The sequence below is a fragment of the Caretta caretta genome, chromosome 2, assembly GCF_965140235.1.
Source record: "Caretta caretta isolate rCarCar2 chromosome 2, rCarCar1.hap1, whole genome shotgun sequence".
In the NCBI taxonomy this organism is placed as follows: Eukaryota; Metazoa; Chordata; order Testudines; family Cheloniidae; genus Caretta; species Caretta caretta.
The window spans coordinates 262,505,127-262,525,228 of NC_134207.1; the positions used below are offsets into that span (position 1 = coordinate 262,505,127).

General features: G+C 43.4%; 1 protein-coding gene across 6 annotated transcripts in view; it reads right to left on the bottom strand.

Annotated features, from left to right (window-relative positions):
- The window catches only part of OBSCN (obscurin, cytoskeletal calmodulin and titin-interacting RhoGEF), a 315,598-nt gene that overhangs the window by 179,322 nt on the left and 116,174 nt on the right, over positions 1-20,102 (bottom strand). For 5 of the 6 annotated variants that reach the window (XM_075126052.1, XM_075126054.1, XM_075126053.1 and 2 more), the window contains exons 36-42: positions 17,835-18,101; positions 15,936-16,202; positions 14,393-14,662; positions 13,443-13,709; positions 9,769-10,035; positions 1,809-2,075; positions 886-1,152 (exon numbers count right to left, since the gene is read on the bottom strand). In XM_075126052.1, coding sequence (XP_074982153.1) covers positions 886-1,152; positions 1,809-2,075; positions 9,769-10,035; positions 13,443-13,709; positions 14,393-14,662; positions 15,936-16,202; positions 17,835-18,101 — 1,872 coding nt within the window. Of the gene's footprint in view, positions 1-885; positions 1,153-1,808; positions 2,076-3,999; positions 4,267-5,269; positions 5,543-9,768; positions 10,036-13,442; positions 13,710-14,392; positions 14,663-15,935; positions 16,203-17,834; positions 18,102-20,102 lie in introns of all 6 variants that reach the window. The other variant, XM_048837405.2, reaches the window with a different exon arrangement.

Sequence of the window (20,102 nt, forward strand, 5' to 3'; positions counted from 1 at the left end):
CCTTTCAGCTAGACTGTCGAGTTCAGCCTAGTGCCTTACTCCAGAGCAGAAAAGAGGTTTTACTGCTATAATTATTTCAAAGCCATTGACAGATATTATGTCGTCAACAAAAGATCATTTGACTGATATTCCTGGATAGGAGGGTTACCTAGAGAACACAACAGAAAAGCAGGACCAGCCTGGGCTGCCTCTCCCTCAGACCCTCCACCTGACCTCCAGATCCCGAACTGTGCAGGGAAGGACCCCTGCTCTGGGGCCCATTAAGACCCTATACAGTGGCCCTCCTCCCTCCAGATATGTGGCTTTGGTGAGAGAAATTGCAGGAAGGAGTTCGCCAGAGACTCAACCTGTTAGGACTCTTGAGAGCCTCTGCAGAAGCTGTTTAAGCCGGGGACTTTGAACACTGGCGATGTCATCAAAATACTTTTTACAGGTTTGACTGGACATTTGCTGCCTTGTGCTGATTGGCGGTTTGCTCCAGCCCTCTCTCACGGACTCCTCACCTCAGCATCACTCCACATCTGCTCCTCATAGTCTCCCTCTTTCCTTCCTTGCCCAACCATCCCCTTCCCTTCAATATTCCCTCTCCCTTCTTTTGTCTTTGTATTTTTAAAGCTGCCAACTAACCTCTCACATCCCTCCCAGAAAACCTTGGAACTAACACGATGTTTGCCACCGATTGCTCTGCTCATGTATTACATCCTTACCCCCAACCCGTCATCAGTCTTCTCTATCTAAACTATCAGCTCTTTGGGGCAGGGTCTATTGGCCCCTCTGTGTTTGTTCAGCAGCTTGCACAATGGTGCCCATTTTAGTCAGCGCCTAGGCATTACCATAATAAACATGATTAACAACAACAACAGAAAGTGATGAAAAAACCTCTACCGTGGATTTTGACTTGAGCAGTCGTCTGCTGGTCTCCAGTATCACAGGTGTATCTTCCAGCATCCTCCAGCTCTGCATTGTGAATGAGCAGCTCTGCCACACAACCCTTCTGCTTCAGCTCATACTTGGCACTCTCCTGGAGTATGGCTCCTCCCTTCTTCCACACCACTCGGGCATCGGGTTTAGTGATCTCACAGTGCAAAGCTACGGTGCTCCCCTCTTCCATTTCTGTGTTCTGCAGGTTTTGTTTAAAAAGGACTGGCAGAGCTAAAATATACAACCAGAGGTGATCAATATTGTGTACAGACCATGTCCACCACTCCTATATGACAATGCTCTGATATGGTCTACCCTTTCAACAGCAGTCAAGAAAGATGGCCAGTATGTTTGAAACTAAGAGGAAGTATTATTATTATTATTATTATTGGACTTGTGACTGGCAGTGTGGTGTATTTGGGTGTGAAACAAGTGCAAATTCCTTTCAGTTGTACAAAACAAACAAAAGGAAGAACTTCTTTGCACAATGCACAGTCAACCTGTGGAACTCATTGCCAGGGGATGTTGTGAAGGCCAAAAGTATACCTGGGTTCCAAAAAGAATTAGATAAGTTCACGGAGGATAGGTCCATCAATGGCTATTGGCCAAGATGGTCAGGGATGCAACCCTATGCTCTAGGTGTCCCTAAACTTCCAAATGCCAGAAGCTGGGACTGGACAACAGGGGATAAATCACCCACATTGCTTTAGTGTAATGTGAAACTGCACTAAAGCAATACAGATATTACTGAGTACATATATTATTGTTAAACCTTAACTATGGACCCATAACTGGCCCCTCTATAATGAAGAACTGCCGTTAAATTATAGCACACGTATTAAGTACTGCATAAGTAAAATAAATTGAAATCTACCAGCTCTGCCTACCATTTACTTTCACCCGAGCAGTTGTCTTTTGTTCTCCAGTGCTGCAGCTATAGTCTCCAGCATCTATTGATTTGGCATCTTGAATAATGAGCTCTGCAACAGTGCCGTGTTGCTTTAACTCATACTTGTCACTGGGTTGTAGAACTGTATCTCCCTTTGTCCATTTCACTGGGATGTCAGGTTTGCTCAGCTCACAGGTCAGTTTGACTTGATTTCCTTCTTTAGCTTCCTCATTCTGGAGTTCTCGTTTGAAACGAACTGGCAGAGCTAAAAATGTAGAATTGCAGAGTGTGACCATTGAAGAAAACAAGAGTGCCTGGAAATCACTTTTCCCCTTTTTGCTTCATCCCACATGAGCCCTTTCACGTAAGATGTAGAATCACAGAATGCCAGGATGAAAAAGTGCTTAGATTCTAATAATCCATCTCCAGCTGTCAGTGCAATATATTATTAATAACACCACAAATATTATTTAAATGGTTTAAACACTTAATAGCATGAGATCTTGGCCTCTCGTTATGTGGAGACTCTCTACGGGCCCAATCGTGAGAGAAACTGGACACCTTCAACTCCCCTGTAACGCTATTTGCATGCCTGCCTCATGCTGTGAACTACTGAATACACAGAAGAGGGGAACTGTTTTATACCATTTTTGTCACTGCGGTTAGTTAAAGGTATCCTTTCTCTAGTACCACATTTTGCAGATGTCAGTCAGGGATGTGAGAAGTTGGACTACACTCCGGACAGGTGTTCAGAGCTAGCCCACTGCCATATAAAAAAAGAGAACTAGCAAGGTAAAATAATACATACAGAAAGAGAACACAAGGATAGGACAAACAGCATGACAAACAATAGCTGACACATTAGTTTTCCCAGTCAAGGATCCCTTCTCCTTATAGGAAGATGGACACATTTTTATCAGACATGAAGATGTACTAACGTAGCAAACACTGCAAAGCATACACAGAGAGAAAGGTGAGCAGATAAATAAAAGAGTCCCACTGAAGATTCCCACACAGCCTCTGTCCGAAACAGTGATTTCAGATTGCAAAGTGAATTAGTGAAAAGTAGGTGGCATCCAAAGTTTCTGTTAGTGTTGACTGTGGAAGAGGAAAGAGGAAACATCTGGTGGGGTTTCCTGCTTCAGATCAGTCACAGTAGAAAGTGCTGTTGCTTGACGGTCTCTGTTTTCACAAATGTATTCACTACTGTCTTCTAGCACAAGGTTATGAATGTGCAGCGCGGCACTTACACTTTCTGATTCATCACACACTAGTTGCTTGGCTGAAGAACGACAGCTCCTTTCCTCCATTCCACTTTCAGCCCTACTTTGGTGCACACACACCTTTCACGGGGCCCTGCCTTTATCTACCACTTCATCATTCTGGAACTCTTGAGTAAACTTCCTGGGTTCATAGCTGGACGGGGCATGGCAGTACAATGTGTTATAGCATGTGTCCTTATCCCATGGGCCATCTACATCTACTGTTCCACTGGGGATCTCTTAAATCCATTTGCTTAAACCCTTTAACACTCAAGAGGAGAAATTTCAAATCTATTGTAGCTGCTATGTAACATAAAACATTGCATTTCTTTTTCTTGATAAAAAAATCCTCTCCCCCCAAGTGTCAGAGCCAGTTCCTATTGAAACCAATGGGAGTGTTTCTATTGTCTTTAATGGGAGTTGGATCAGTCCCCTAAGTGTGGTAGAAAAGCATAACGAACAAATGAAGATGAGTAACAACTACAAAGCTCTCCTTCGTCACATTGTTAAGATAGTTCTTCCTTCCATTCTTAGGGCAAAATCCTGCATTCCCTCAGTTCTAAATGGTGCTCTCCCCACATACCTGGAGGACTCAGTGACATTCATGGGAGATGAGCACACATAAGGAAGCTGACTGAAAATCAATGTGCATAACTGAGAAGGGTATTTTCCTTTCAGTTCAGTAAACTACACCCAGCTTCAGCCCCTGCCTATCCTTGCACTCCGAAGCTCATTTCAATCTCAGAATAAATGTTTTGTCTATTTTACACTTTTTCACCTGCCTGGAGGCTGTCCAGCTGAGTTAGTCAGAACATATCCTGCATTACAGTGTGAAGAGATGGAGTTAATTTTCAGTTCAGTTGCAGCCAGGTGTTAAATTGTTATTTTGACCTTTATGTTAGGCAGCATCACTCCAAACTTCCTTACCCTTGACAGTGACAACTGCACTATTTTTAGCTGTTCCAGCCTCACACTCATATCTGCCACTGTCTCTCTCTTCTGTCCCATGAATGACAAGCGTGGCTTCAAATCCCGACCGGCTGATCTTATACTTAGAGGAGTTTCTAAGGGTCTTCCCATCTTTGTACCACTTTACCGGGCTGTCTGATTTGGAGGTTTCACAATGAAGAAAGGCATCCTCTCCCTCAAAGATTTTGGCATCAGCAAGCTCCTTTGTAATGATGCAGGGTTTCTCTAGAATCACATAAAACTTGTCTGAGATTTTCAGAGGGAGGGGAGCAGCACTTTCCTTACATGTGATTATTTATACCAAAGATATGGTTCAATATTCTGCAACGTCATTATCGCAAAAGAACAATTTGGGGGTGGGAGGCATTAAGCCCTTATAGTGGGGCTTTCTACCTGTAGACATGGTTTTGAAAAAGCCTGCTACAGTATGGCAAAATCCAGGGGCCAAATGTCTCTGTGGAAGAATATGAATCAGGGATAAGTCATCTAGAACAGGCATGGTTTAACATTAACTAGGGAGAAGCATGAATTTCACTACTTCAGGAAAATTCCCCTAGATCCTCTTCAATATGAAAAATGCACAGCATGATGCTTCTGCCTAAACAATAAGTGTACATGTGCACAGTGAGAAAACTGATCCGATACAAAGCACATGGCAATGCAAATTTGTCAGAACCAATCAACTGTTGACTTTTGGCTTCTCAGTGGTTTTTAAAGAAGTGAATCAGAAACTGGTTTCTGCCAGCAGATCGTCACAAGTTTTTCCCACTTAAATGCCAGGGTTTTGCTAGTAAAAGCGGCTTTTTGCTTTCTGAAAACAGCTGCCCATTCTGCAGAACAATGTCAATTTTATAAAACGGTGCAAAGTTTCACCCTTCCAAAACTGTTCATGTGATTCTTCAAAAAGTGTTCAATTTGATGCAGCAGAAACCAAGTATTTTACTCAGCTCTGCATACTGAAGAATTATTTTATGACTCCAAGAGGTACACAGTATGGATCCTGAATTCATTACATTCAGGTCATGTGGCCTCATTGACGCTCTCCACTTGCCTCTCTCTCTCTCTCTTCCTTGTTTCTCAATACTGACTTCTCTAACTAAAGAACTCATATCACAGGACCTAATTTATAGCATTTACTGCTATCTATCCATTCTGCACACATATACCACTACCCAGTGCTGGCCTGTACTCTCTTTATCCTTTCCTGCGGCCTTTATGCTTGAATTACCTTTAACAACCAAACTGGCAGATGTTTTCTTATCACCAGCTTCAAAGGTAATGACCCCCGAATCCTTCAGTGACAGTTTTTTCAAGGTTAGCAAGTGATATCCTCCAGGATGAGACTGGATGTCATTAAGTTCATTGGTATGGAGTGGGGTTTTATCCAAAAACCACTGCACATTGCTATATTCTACTGGAGAGATTCTGCATTTGAACATGGCAGATTCTCCTTCTACCACATCAACATCTTCCAGATCTTCAATTATTAGTATTTTCTGGCCTGAAAGGAACACAGACATATCAATTGCTGGACTCCTTTGCTTCTATCCCTGTGTTCAAATAAAGGCAAAGGGGAATGCCAATGACATGACCTCCAGCACAAGTGCTTTTGTGAAAGGAACACGATTCTTGGTACAGAAGGTTTAAATACCATTCCACTGTTATTGATCAAAGAATTCAGCGAAAATAAACATTTACAGGACACACCAGAACAGGATGAAGACAAATTCAGGGCACTAGGCTACATGTCATTGATTTGTAAAGATTCCAGTACACACTCAGGGGAAAATTACAATTCTAATATTTTAATCTCCCCAGAATTTCAGAAATGAAATCCACTATATGGACCTGAGAAAAGAATGAGGCCCTCAATATGCCATGTGTTCTGGACATCTAGGTTCATTGAATGGATGTTCCCAAAACCCCTGTCTGGATTTATCATATTTTGCTAGACCACATACAACTTTCTTCTTTAGCAGTGCTACCAGCCAGATTCCAACTTCTCTGTAAACAGCCAAATGACAAACACACTGATGAATGGAGATTTAATTTGGGAACTATGTTAGTAATTTATCTGTCAAAGGAAAAACAAGAAGCAGTCCTGGAAATCAGTCTAAGAACAAGAAAAAAAAGATTATATATACATAAAGATATTCCGGATGTCAATGTGAATTACAACACAAATTCAAGAAGTGTTACTGAACCACAAAAACCAGTGTACTCCCATAGTTTTCATAGACTAAGCTTGTTCCACATTTTCAGTCATATATTTGAGCTTAATAACATTGTCCTTTCTAGTGGTTAAATCAAATATTTTATAGGTCAACAAAGTTGTTTAAAGCTGGCATTAGAAATCTTTCACACTGTGCAACAGATGCTGTACGACATCTTAGGCAAGACCCTGGGTCCTCCCTATTTTAGGGTAATTTGGTGCTTTTGGAAAGCTAGAAGGTTGCACACTGTTTCTTTTGTAAGCTCAACTGGCAGATAATGGGAGGATGTAGTGCGGCAGTTGCCCCACTCCAGGAGAGCAGGGGTTAAAAGCAGCCTTTGGAGAGGGTTATGGCTGGGACCTAACTAGAAAAGGGGTTAAGGGCAACCACAGCTGTGGCCACACCCAATCAGGTCACAGCTGGCCCTAATATAAGGGCTAACGGAGGAGCTGGGTCAGTCTCACTCCAGCCTTGGAGTGGGAAGGACCTTGCTGCTTGAAGGAGCACAGAGTACCTGAAGCAGAGCAGAGCAGAGCAGTGCTGGGGAAGGGCAGGCAGAGCTGGGGAGCTCAGGCCTGGCACGTCCCCAGGCTGAGGCCTTGCTGAAGGCCAAAGGAGGTACTGGGGCTGTAGGGAGACAGCTGGGCCAAGAAAGGCAGCGGGTCCAACCCCCTTGCCAGTGATGAGTGGCCATCACAGACTGCAGTTTGCCCCAGTGAAAGGGGGCTAGATGATGATGGGCAGTAGCCACTGAGGCAAGGTGGGCTTAGAGGGTTGGGAGTTCCCCTGGGAGGGAGACCCAGAGTGTGGGGGCACTGCGGTGGGCAGAACCCCAAGGGAAAGGGGCACCAGGGTCCAGGAGGGACACAGGGCCTGAGGCAGGAGAAACACCAGCCAGCAGGGGGTGCTCCGAGTGCTGGAATCGAGCTAATTCCCGGACGACCAGCTGGACGCACTGCGCTGGTGAGTGCTTGATCTGCTACAGAGGGGCAAGAATGCAGTGTCTCTCCCTGAATCCATAGCAATTTTACAAGACACTGCCACGGAACCTAAAATTGTACTGTTAAGTCATCTGAGCTGTTCCTCTTCTTCTCTTTCATCAGTTCATCAGTTTCGTTTCGATAACAATTTCCCCCGGATAGCGCCCTTTTGGTGCTGCAATCAGAGGTGCGTGAGGTCCTCTGAACATTGTGACATCAGAGGTAACTCAACCAATCACCATTCACTCCCTCCAGTAACCCTAACCTGAAAACCTTAATGCTGCTGCTTGCCTTGGTCATCTTTCCCATTGACAATTGTTATTTGGTGCTGAGGAATCCCTCTTCCTGCCCCACCAAATGGGCACCGTTTAGATTAACTAAAACAGTTTTGACTGGGCAAAGGTACATAATCTTGCCTGAGGCAGGTGTAGTGTGGAGGGTGTCTCAGTGCAAATCTGCAGCCTCATCCTGCCTCGGTCAATATAGCTCCAGATCTGAAACAGCCCCTGCTATTCCAGTCCTGAACCCCCACACCCTCCAATTCTGTCAAAGCACCTCAACCCTGACCTGCAGTTTCATAGAATCATAGAATATCAGGAATGGAAGGGACCTCAGAAGGTTGTCCAGTCCAAACCCCTGCTCAAAGCAGGACCAATCCCCAGCTAAATCAACCCAGCCAGGGCTTTGTCAAGCCGGGCCTTAAAAACCTCTAAGGAAGGAGATTCCACCACCTCCCTAGGTGCTTCATCACCAGTGCTTCACCACCCTCCTAGTGAAAAAGTTTTTCCTAATATCCAATCTAAACCTCCCGCACTGCAACTTGAGACCATTACTCCTTGTTCTGTCATCTGCTACCACTGAGAACAGTCTAGATCCATCCTCTTTAGAACCCCCCTTCAGGTAGTTGAAAGCAGCTATCAAATTCCCCCCTCATTTCTTCTCTTCTGCAGACTAAACAATCCCAGTTCCCTCAGCCTCTCCTCATAAGTCATGTGCTCCAGCCCCCTAATCATTTTTGTTGCCCTCCGCTGGACTCTTTCTTATTTTTGCACATCCTTCTTGTAGCGTGCGGCTCAAAACTGGACACAGTACTCCAGATAAGGCCTCACCAATGTCGAATACAGGGGAATGATCACGTCCCTCAATCTGCTGGCAATGCCCCTACTTATAAAGCCCAAAATGCCGTTAGCCTTCTTGGCAACAAGGGCACACTGTTGACTCATATCAACCAATTCATTTCAACCAATGGGACTGAAGCATGCAAATTAACTCGATGGAGGGAGTGATGATTGCTTGAATTACCTCTGATGTCACAATGTTCCTGTGCCAGCAGCACCAAAATGAGCACTATGTGGAAATCAGGCTTTCCCCAAGTTCTGTTGTTTTTGACTATCTCCAAAATCAATAGAGCTCATCCTAGCAGTGCCTAGAGCATTCTCTGAAATGTTAGACTTGATCAGATGTGATATTCAAAGGTTATTGCATTACTGACATAGAAACAGAGGAGTTTTAGGCCTCACTTTGTTTGGCCACCTGGAAGGTCACACAATTCATTGCTTCTGTAGGCTAAACTCATTGCACTCCTGTGGAGTGTTTAGATTTTGACGAATCAGGATATTCTGATGGAAAAATCTCCCATCTCCCCATACCTAGGGCTCTGTGAGTTCCCCATTTCCAGCTGCCCCCTTACTAAGGTTCCCACTGTCTCCTCCCACTCTCTCCGCAGGTCAGGAGATCTGTGTGTGCCCCGTCTCCCCCATGAATGTTATCACATTACAGACAGACAAAGAAATGCCACTGAGTCAAGCATTAGGCCTCACTTCACCTGGCCAATTCATATGCATTAGTGCACAACTGACACTAAATTACAGAAGGGTACAAAATTAATTCAGCTACTTGAAAGCGCAGAATAAAATGTACCAATGGGCCAAAAATATGTACCTTATGCCTGGCCCAAGTGCACAGGTTTGGGACAGAGGTTTGCCACAGGGCTCAAGAGAAGCAAATCCTTCTTCCGTGGCAGCAGAAGGATTCTCCAGCTATTACCACTTCCTGAAGACTGCAGCAGCCACTCTGCATACAGGCCCTGTGCAACACACACACACACACACACACTCGCCACCACCCCTTGGCTCCACAAATCCTATCAATCACATATATACACACACATACTCGTGCCCATTTTTTAAATTTCACCCACAGCATTTCAGGCCTAAATTTTCAAAAGTGAGTAGTGATTCTGGGTGCCCAATTCAAGTCACCTTAAAGGGGCCTGATTTTCAAGGGTGAATGCTCAGGCAGTTTCTGAAAGTCAGCTTCCTTCAAGGAGTCTCAATCTGGGCACCAAAAAAAATGGAGGGGCCAAAAATCACTAGCCACTTTTGAAAACATGAGCCTCTAGGCTGTAATCCGATTGGCATCCCTTACCTCACGCTGCTCAGCTGCCAGTAAGTTGAGCTCAGAATTATAACACACACACTTCCTGCCATCCGTCAATCGTGCAGTACTTGGTCACGCATTCAAGCTGTTCATACCTTGCACGATCAGCTTGGCTCTAGACTGAGCCTCGCCAACGTCGCAGGTGTAGGTGTCGCTGTCACTTTTCTCTAAGGCATTAATAGTGAGCTGCAGGATGTTCCCTTTCTGGACGATCTCATATTTCTTGCTTGTCTTGAGCTCAACCATCCCTTTCCGCCAGGTCACCGTGGGTGCGGCTTTCTCAGTCTGACACACAAAAACAGCGACTCCTTTTTCATCAGCTTTCAGATCTGAAAGCTCCTTCAGAAAGCGATTGGGTTTTTCTGAGGAAAGTGACAACCAATGGTTAGCCCAACATAGTCCTCAAGTACATTCTAAACACCCTGGACCGAAGCCTCCACTGCTTTGCAATCATTTACAGCTGTCCGAAGTGAGATCCGATCAGAACGGTAGCACTTTTACATCTACCATGCACAGGTGTGTACACGACTGTACAAGGAGCAAAGCTGTTGAGAATCAGATGCTTGTAAAGAAACAAAATGTCATTAGTCTCCCTTCTCTGTGGCCACCTGTATTAGGTATGCCCATAGTCTGTTATAGAATTCATAGAATCATAGAATATCAGGGTTGGAAGGGACCTCAGGAGGTCATCTAGTCCAACCCCCTGCTCAAAGCAGGGCCAATCCCCAGCTAAATCATCCCAGCCAGAGCTTTGTCAAGCCTGACCTTAAAAACCTCTAAGGAAGGAGATTCCACCACCTCCCTAGGTAACCCATTCCAGTGCTTCACCACCCTCCTAGTGAAAAAGTTTTTCCTAATATCCAACCTAAACCTCCCGCACTGCAACTTGAGATCATTACTCCTTGTTCTGTCATCTGCTACCACTGAGAACAGTCTAGATCCATCCTCTTTGAAACCCCCTTTCAGGTAGTTGAAAGCAGCTATCAAATCCCCCTTCATTTCTTCTGCAGACTAAACAATCCCAGTTCCCTCAGCCTCTCCTCATAAGTCATGTGCTCCAGCCCCCTAATAATTTTTGTTGCCCTCCGCTAGACTCTTTCCTATTTTTTCACATCCTTCTTTAGTGTAGGGCCCAAAACTGGACACAGTACTCCAGATGAGGCCTCACCAATGCCGAATAGAGGGGAATAATCATATCCCTCGATCTGCTCGCAATGCCCCCACTTATACAGCCCAAAATGCCGTTAGCCTTCCTGGCAACAAGGGCACACTGTTACTCATATCCATCTTCTCATCCACTGTAACCCCTAGGTCCTTTTCTTCAGAACTGCTGCCTAGCCACTCGGTCCCTAGTCTGTAGCAGACAATGAAAGACAATGTACTAAATTCCACAGCAAGAAATTCTCTCTCTCCCTGGTGAGAAATGCAAAGATTTCCAGATGTAGTTCACTAACCCCTAGTACTGAAAAGAGACATGTACAATGAGTTTAGGGATAAATCCAGACCTCCACTTGAATTATAACTGCTGGCCTGATTTTCATAGATTTCAAGCCGCTCTGAAAATCAGGTCACATGATAACAATATTACCTCTTGAGACCTGGATTTTGGATTGCCTTGGAATTGGTTTGATACTTTTCAAGTCATACAGCACTGAACACACTGTCAGAGCTTGATGTATTATTATTTATCATTATTAACATGAATATTTTTTGCACTTATTCAACACCTCAAAGTGCTGTCCAGAGGTGGAGAGGTGTGTCTCATCCATCTGTTACATTTTGGTTTTTAGATTGCAAACTCTTTGGGGGAAGGATTGTAATTTATTATCGGTCTGTTTTGTGCCTGGGGTAATAGTTGTGGCCTTTAGGCGTGCTGTAAATATAGAGGGAAGTGTAGCATAAAATCCCTCCTTGGCAGCTTATCTGTAAGCAGTTAAGCAGTTCAAATAAACTACTTGGGCACCTGACCAGAAGGACCAATGAGAAAAGGAGATACTTTCAAATCTGGTGGGGGAAGGATTTGTTTGTTGCTCTCTTTTATTGTTCCCTCGCCCGGCGGAGGGAGAAGCCAAGCAGGTACAGCATCTTCTGAAAATATACCTGGAATAATCCATCTAAAACCCAGAAATTGTAAGTAGGGCAAGGAAATGCATTAGGTTATCTTTTGTTTTAGCTTGTGAATTTTCATACGCTACAGAGGTAATTTTATTCCTGTTTTTGTAACTGTGAAACTGAGCCCAGAGGGGAATTGCGGGGGGAGGGATAGCTCAGTGGTTTGAGCATTGGCCTGCTAAACCCAGGGTTGTGAGTTCAATCCTTGAGGGGGCCATTTAGGGATCTGGGGCAAAAATTGGGGATTGGTCCTGCTTTGAGCCGGGGGTTGGACTAGATGACCTCCTGAGGTCCCTTCCCACGCTGATATTCTATGAATCCTACGTTTTTAAATCTTTTTATTACCCTGTAAAGTTACCTTCCATCTTGATTTTGCAGGTGTGATTCTTTTACTTTTTTCTTTATAATAAAGTTCTTTTAAGAACCTGATTGATTTCAGTGTCCTGAAGACAAAGGTCTGGTCTGTGCTCACATTGCTAAGGCAATTAGTTGGTATATTAATCTCAAGCCTCCCCAGGAAAGGGGGTGAAAAGGCTTGGGGGGATATTTTGGGGGAATAGGGATTCCAAGTGACCCTTCCCTGAATTTTTGTGTAAATCATTTGGTGGTGGCAGCAATACCATCCAAAGAAAGGAAAGGAATTTGTGCCTTGGGGAAGTTTTAACCTAAGCTGGTAGAATACAAACTTCAGGGATCTTTCATGCAGGTCCCCACTTCTGTACCCCAGAGTTCAGAGTGCGGGGGAACCCTGACAATGTGCTACTGTAATATAAATGTTAAATAATAATAGTAATAATAATGGTGGGCAAGTGTTCATAGAATCATAGAATATCAGGGTTGGAAGGGACCTCAGGAGGTCATCTAGTCCAACCCCCTGCTCAAAGCAGGACCAATCTCCCATTTTTGTCCCAGATCCCTAAATGGCCCCCTCAAGGATTGAACTCACAACCCTGGGTTTAGCAGGCCAAAGCTCAAACCACTGAGCTATCCCTCCCCCCTAAAAATTTACCAGATACCTTAGAATCATAGAATATCAGAGTTGGAAGGGACCTCAGGAGGTCATCTAGTCCAACCCCCTGCTCAAAGCAGGACCAATCCCCAATTTTTGGCCCAGATCCCTAAATGGCCCCCTCAAGGATTGAACTCACAACCCTGGGTTTAACAGGCCAATGCTCAAACCACTGAGTTGTTATTTCCATTGTAAAGATAGGGAAACTGAATCACAAAGAGGTTATCCAGAGAGTCAGCAGCAGAGATGAGGATAGAGACAGTTGCTTCTAAATCCCAGTCCCCTGTTCTAACCACTGGACTCCTCTTTGGCATAGATTGTGGTCTTATTACTCTGGCGTTTAGGGTACAATTAACATTAATAAAGTTCAAATAGTTTTTCATTTATATCATTTTCAGTGTGTGTTTGGGGGCTTTCCCTCGCCATCGCCCATGCAGATCAGTCAGTTAAGTCACACAGTAAGATTCTGCAAAATTGCGAAGTTTTTTTTCAGAAATTACTAATCTAAAAAAAAAGAAAGAAAGATAGATCTGTACAAAGTTTGGAAAAACAAAAAAATTGGTCTCTTAAATAAGGCCAGTGGAATAATTTTGCAGTTTTTTGCCCTACTCTACATACTTTCAGGCTCCCGGGTGTTTGTCCACTGACCTTCTACTGTGACCGATGCTTTAGTTTTAGATGTCTCCGTCTCACATGTATATTCCCCAGTATCCTTGGTCATGGTATCGTGGATGACGAGTATGGCCCATGTTCCCTCTTGGCGCAAGTCATATTTTTGGCTTTTCCGAATCGCTTTGCCATCCTTGTACCACTTCACATTTGTGTCAGGTTTGGACATTTCACAGCTCAGGCTGATGTCTTGTCCTGCTGCTGCTGTCTTATTCTCCAGCTGCTTTATAATCTCTGCTGGTTTTTCTAAGGGAAGCAACAATATCTGTTAAAAATCCATGTTCTGGAACTTTATCATTTTTTGGAGCATTAGCCTTCCTTCTATCTAAAAAATCATTTAATATAGATTCACATAACAGAATAAATTCACATTACATTACCGATTTACTTTCAGATAGAACTATCTGGGGAAAAAGCAAGTGCTCATGTTTAGTGGACATTAATTTTGTTTATTGGATGTCAATGAGCAGCAATTGGGAACTGACAATTAATTACTTACAAGAATGACAGAATGGGACTTATTTGTAACAAAGGCATTCACTTTGATGGCTACCATTTTTGCATCCATAGTTAATTATGGATGCTGTTACTGTGGGTGCAAATTGAGTGGCTAGTCATCTAACTGCATTTGCACCTGCAATAATTTGCACCCATAATTTCGGACCTGTAATTAATAGTACTAAGAAAACTGCAAGCAGAGATGAGGCCACTTTAAATAGTCTTTAAATAGTCCCTTCCCCCCATAAACATTTATTTTAAAAGCTTTAAAGCAATATAAATGTTTCAATATTTCAAGTTGTTTTTAAGATCAGTTCCTCATCCAATTGAATTCAATGGAAGAGTTGCCATTTACTTCAATGAGATAAGGATTTTGCCTTAACCAATTTTTTGACATTGCTCCAACTCTGAAATATCTCTGCACTCGTTACCTTTCACAACCAGGGAGGCCTTGGAGTTTAAGTTGCGAGCAGTGAAGACTACTTCCCCAGCATCAGCAGCAACCACATTCCTGATGTCGAGGGTGTATTTCCTCCCTTTGTTAAAGGTCTTAAATCGTCCACCACTGTGCACTTCATTCCCCTTCAGCATCCAGTGGAAATCGCCAATGCTTTCATGGGACAAAATACACTCAAAAGTACAATTCTCCCCTTCTTGAACTTCTGTGCTCTTCAGGCGTTTAGTGATACCAATGTTCAACTCTGGAAGGCAAGAAGACAGGTGCTACATTTAGGACTGGAGAAATGTGGTATTGTATAGCAGTCAGAGGCCTAAGAGGGCAACCGACATATATGGAAAAGCTTAAAATTCACATGAAGAACAACACTGAACACTTGCTATCTGAAGGGTTAGGAGAATGAGAGATGGAAAAGCACCACATTCTTCATTTGCATATTCAGTATTGTGGAAGAACTACTACTAAGTTATCCCTTAATGCCCAGTGTAACCCCTCCTCCTCCACTGAGTTGTAAGGATGGGAAAGGGACTTGACAGAACCTGGACAACTTGCACTAGAATGAGCATGCTCAGGAAAAACAAGCATCCTCTGTGAAATGGAGTCAAGATTTCATGAAAGCTGGAGAGAAGAATGTCAGTCAGGAAGCCTCTACACCTGTGCATGCGGTGAAGGTCTCCGCTCACATTGGCTCTGAGAAATGGGATGTTAGTGATTGTTTGCCATGTTGTGACCTGCCCAAGTCCGCTCAGAACACATAGGCATTTGAAAGACTTGGGACACTTTCTTCCTACAGATAGTAACAAGGACTGAGGAACAGAGGCCTGTGGGTATTTTTTTCAGATGGAGGATATAATTCTGTTTTTGTTTCCTCAGAATAGACTCTAAGCTAACATCTGAAACATGTTAAATTCCATGTTATTTTCTTTAAAGAAACCCATATTTCTTCTCTTTGCATGCATATGTACGATCAATATTTTTATTAAGGAGTTTATTTGTCATTTTGGCTCATCATTTTTATTAATAACAGAAGGTTCGGACGGATTTGCTCCATAGCTCAGTCCAGTAAACAGCTGAACCCAGCAGAGAGGTGTGCAGCAATTTGCACCTCTGCTATACTAAATGCCTCATAAACTAAACGAATGATAAATACGAGGGGAAATGATTGGCCACCTTATGAAAGTTAACCATAAAATATGCCTGACCTAGGAAGAAAATGAGCAAATAAAGTTCCTGAAAAATGTGTAGGTCTACAATGTCTGCCACTAAAATGTTTTGAGCTGCCAACAGGTACCATTCAATGCTATTTGAGATGTCATAGTTTTTCCCTATGCTTAGAATAGAGAATAACTGTGATTGCAGAGACATCTATGTATCATTTGGTAACTAGTGACATCTTGATTTTAAAATGGAGACTACTGTGCCTCATGAAGGAGAATATGTGACTCAAAGAGAAGAGGCAGGCAGCACTCATTCATAGCACCATTTAAAAGAACACAGTCATTTTCAGCTGCACCTACCCTGAATGCTGACCCGTGACTTGGCAAGGTCAGTGCCAATATCACATGTGTATAAACCAGCATCATTCTTGTCCAGATCGTGAACAATGAGACACAGTGTCTTCCCAGCTTGCATCTGCTCATACTTGTCGCCAGGGGTGAGCTCCACATTGTCCTTCTTCCAGATGGGGTTGACCTTTGGTTTGGAGACCTCACACTCCAGTGTGATCACACCACGCTCCTCCCCAACAACATCATCCAAGGACTTCATGAAGACGATGGGCTTCTCTGAAGGAAATTAATGTGGGGGGAGGGGTGGAGAGGGAGAAAAAAACCCAGGACATTCAGACAAAACAACTTGCAGTATATTCCAGTTGATTGAAGAGGGCTTAATCAAACCCTTGTCATGCTCAGTGCAGCCATGACCATATACATATGGAATCGAAGGCACTCTCACACCTCATGTCCCTGGAATTTATTTTGGAGAGAGGGGGACCACAGTTTTCAATAACCCCTTTGTTGTGGGAGGAGGGGTGTAGAGATGAGTGGGAGCAGCTGATCTGCATCTCCATGCCATGGACAGTTATTTGCAGTGCTGAGGTCCCACGGAATCGTGGTGCTCCTTGAGGTGTACTGTGGCTGTTATGAATCATATTTCTCTCTGTAGTACAGTGCCTTTAACTGGGCCTTGGGGTACAGGTGCACACCCCCATGGACCTATTATGGCCCTTGGGCCCTTTAAAACTGGAAGTTGTAGCCACAGGACACATGACTGGGAGCAAGCATGTCGTGTCCATGCAGGAAACCAGCTATAAAGCAGGGGTAGCCAACAGGAGAGACCTAGGGTCAGGGAAGCCCTAGTGTTGGTCTCACCATTGTAGCCAGGGAGAATCAACACAAGGGAAGGGAGCTGGAAAGAGTTCAGGTTGTTAATACCCAAGAGTGTGAGTTGATTGGTTCTGGTTTTGAGTTTGTGGTTTAGAAAGAAAATGAGCCCCGGAGAAAAGGATGTGACTTCATTTTTCCACACACACACCCCCAGCTGGAGAGACTGCATATCACTCACCACTTAATGCAGCATGTTAGCAGCAGGAGAGAAACATACTGTGCTCTCTCTCATGGAGATTCTACTTCCCCCTCCAACATCTTGTTATTTTCCTTAATCTAATTTAAAATACATTTTTACTAAAAGTGCATCTTTGCTCTTTGTGTATAGAAAAACAGAACAACGTCTGACTGTGAGGGGACAGGGGAGTAAACCCTTCAGCGTCTCTGAGGGGACATGGGAAGTAAATCCCTCAGACGCTCTGAAGAGGACATGACGGTGGGGGAGAATATCTCTCAGATTCTCTGAAGGGAATTGGGGACTAAATCTCAAAGAACCTTCAGTTCCAGCTTCTCCCTCTGTTGTCTTCTTGCCAAAGGTACATCCATAACCATGACAAAATATTTCCTTGCTTTTGAAACAGTCTAATTCCAGAATAGGTTTCTTGAAAGGAAGGCGTGGTCTGCTGTGCCCCGTTAGATACACACTGGAGTTTAGCTACAAATAATCAAAGGCCAATACAAGATAATCATCTATAGATTTTTGAAGGGTGGTAACATTCAGCAGAGGAAATAATTTTTCAGACTGATCCAGGTCGCAGCAGTGAGAAGTAATAGGATAATGCTGAACAAGGGAAATATTTGGCAGGATACCGGGGTCAAATTTCCTAATCATTTCAGTTGGACTACAGTATTCACACCTAAGGGAAGAGGTAGAATCCATGTTTATTAACCACTCAAATTCTGGTAGAGAATCATAGGGCCTATAGGGAGCTACACTGCACTGGCAGGGAAAGGATGGGGCAACTGAATAACTCTTTTCCATTTCTTATTTACATTCTTAAATAATTCCATAGGATTGGGGCCATTACCCACCTTTCACCTTCAGCTGAGCGCTTTCTGACACCTTCTCTGTCTTGACAGTCACCGTTCCTGCATCGTCCGGCGTGACTTGCTTCAGTGTCAGAGTGTGGTACTTGCCGATCTTCTTGATCTCATTACAGCTATTGGTGTAGAGGACAGTGTCATTCAGTAACCATTCCACTTCCTCGTCGTCATGGGACAGCTCACAGGAGAAGACAGCGCAGCTCTCCTCCTCAGTCTCCACATCCTGCAAGTGTTTGGTTATCGCCACCTGCCGGGCTGCAAGAAACCAAAGTTGCATAAATAAACAAACGAGTAAGTCATCACAACAATGATGATAATTAATTAATAAAATCATTAACAGAATCACAGATCTGATAGCGTTTAAGGCCAGCAGGGACCAATAGATCATCAATTCTGACCTCCTGTACACCACAGGCTGTTACATTGCCCCAGTCACTCATGTATTGAGCCCAATAATAAGGCATTCAATGCAAAAGCCCCTTCTCATATTGTGCAGCACCATCTATTCTCCTTGCAATATACAAAACTCTTTTTATTAAAAAATAATTAATTCCTTCTCAAATGATAGGACCTCTCCCCTCCCCCACGTGGTATAGCCACACATTATAAAGTAATATTATTACATCTAAATGTGCCAACTGGGATCTAGCTCTCACTGTGACACACACACACACACACTAAAAATCAGCCTTTGCTTCATAAAGCTTACACTCCAAACAGATAAGGCAGATAAAGGGTGCAAGAAAGAAAATTTAATTATCCCTATTTTACAGATAGGGAACTGAGGTATACAAAGATCAAGTGACATGCCTAAGGTCACACAGGAAGTCTGTGACAAAGATGGGACTTGAACCCCTTTCTTTTGAGTTCCAGATCAGTGGCTTAACTAGAAGATCACCTTCCTGAAAGCCAACAGATCGTTGAAATGTTATTCTTCACAGGACTGGCTGATTAAGGGGATTGATTAGCAATATGGAACCTTTAAACTGTAAGCCACTAGTACGAATCTGATTCTGGTCAGTAGCATCTAGATGCTATCAAGTGATGGCTATATGACTATTAAATTAAATTAATCACAGGCCTAATTTCCATTGTTAGTGGAAAGGAGCCATGTTCCTCCCCCCTCAAAAAAATCACAACAATCACTCAAGACTGCAGTTTCATAGACAATGTGCTAACTGGACAGAGATAATGAGTTACCCTAGGTTGCACCTCTTGGTCAGGGATGAAGCCTATCACAGGGGAAGCGTGGTGAAAACACAAGAACATAAGAATGGCATAACCGGGTCAGAGCCATGGTGCATCCAGCTCAGTATACTGTCTTCCAACAATAGCCAATGCCAGATACTTTACAGGGAATGAACACAACCAGGCCATTATCATGTGATCCATCCATTGTTCAGTTTCTGGCAGTCAGAGGCTTAGGGACACCCAGAGTATAGAACTGTGTCGCTGACCAACCTGGCTAATAGCCATTGATGGACCTGCCCTACATGGGCTTCTTTAATTTTTTTGAACCCTGTTATACTTTTGGCCTTCACAACATCCCCTGGCAATGAGCTACACAGATTGACCGTGCATTGTGAGAAAAAGGACTTATGTTTCTTTTAAACCGATGGCTGCCTATTCATTCCATTGAGTTGCCCCTGGTTCGTCTGTTATGTGAAAAAGTAAACTCACTGTCTCCATATCATGCATAATTTTATAGACCTCTATCATATCCCCTCTCTGAACAGCCCCAGTTTTTTGAATCCTCATATGAAAGCTGTTCCATACCCCTAATCATTTTTGTTGCCCTTCTCTGTACTTTTTCCAATTCTAAAATATCATTTTTGAGATGGGGTAACCAGAACTGCATGCAATATTCAAGATGTGGGCATAACATGGATTTATATAGTGGCATTATTATATTTTCTGTCTTATTTTCTATTCATTTCCTGATCATTCCTCACATTTTGTTAGCTTTTTTGACTGCTGTTAAATATTGAGCAGATGTTTCTGAGAACTATCCATGATGACTCCAAGATCTCTCTCTTGAGTGGTAACAGCTAGTTTAGACACCATCATTTTGTATGTATAGTTTGGATTATGTTTTCCAATGTACTTTACTTTGCATTTATCAACACTGAATTCCATCTGCTATTTTGTTGCCCAGACACCCAGATTTGAGAAACCCCTTTATAACTCTTCCCAGTGAGCTTCAGACTTAACTATCCTGAGTAATTTTGTATCATCTGCAAACTTTGCCACCTCACC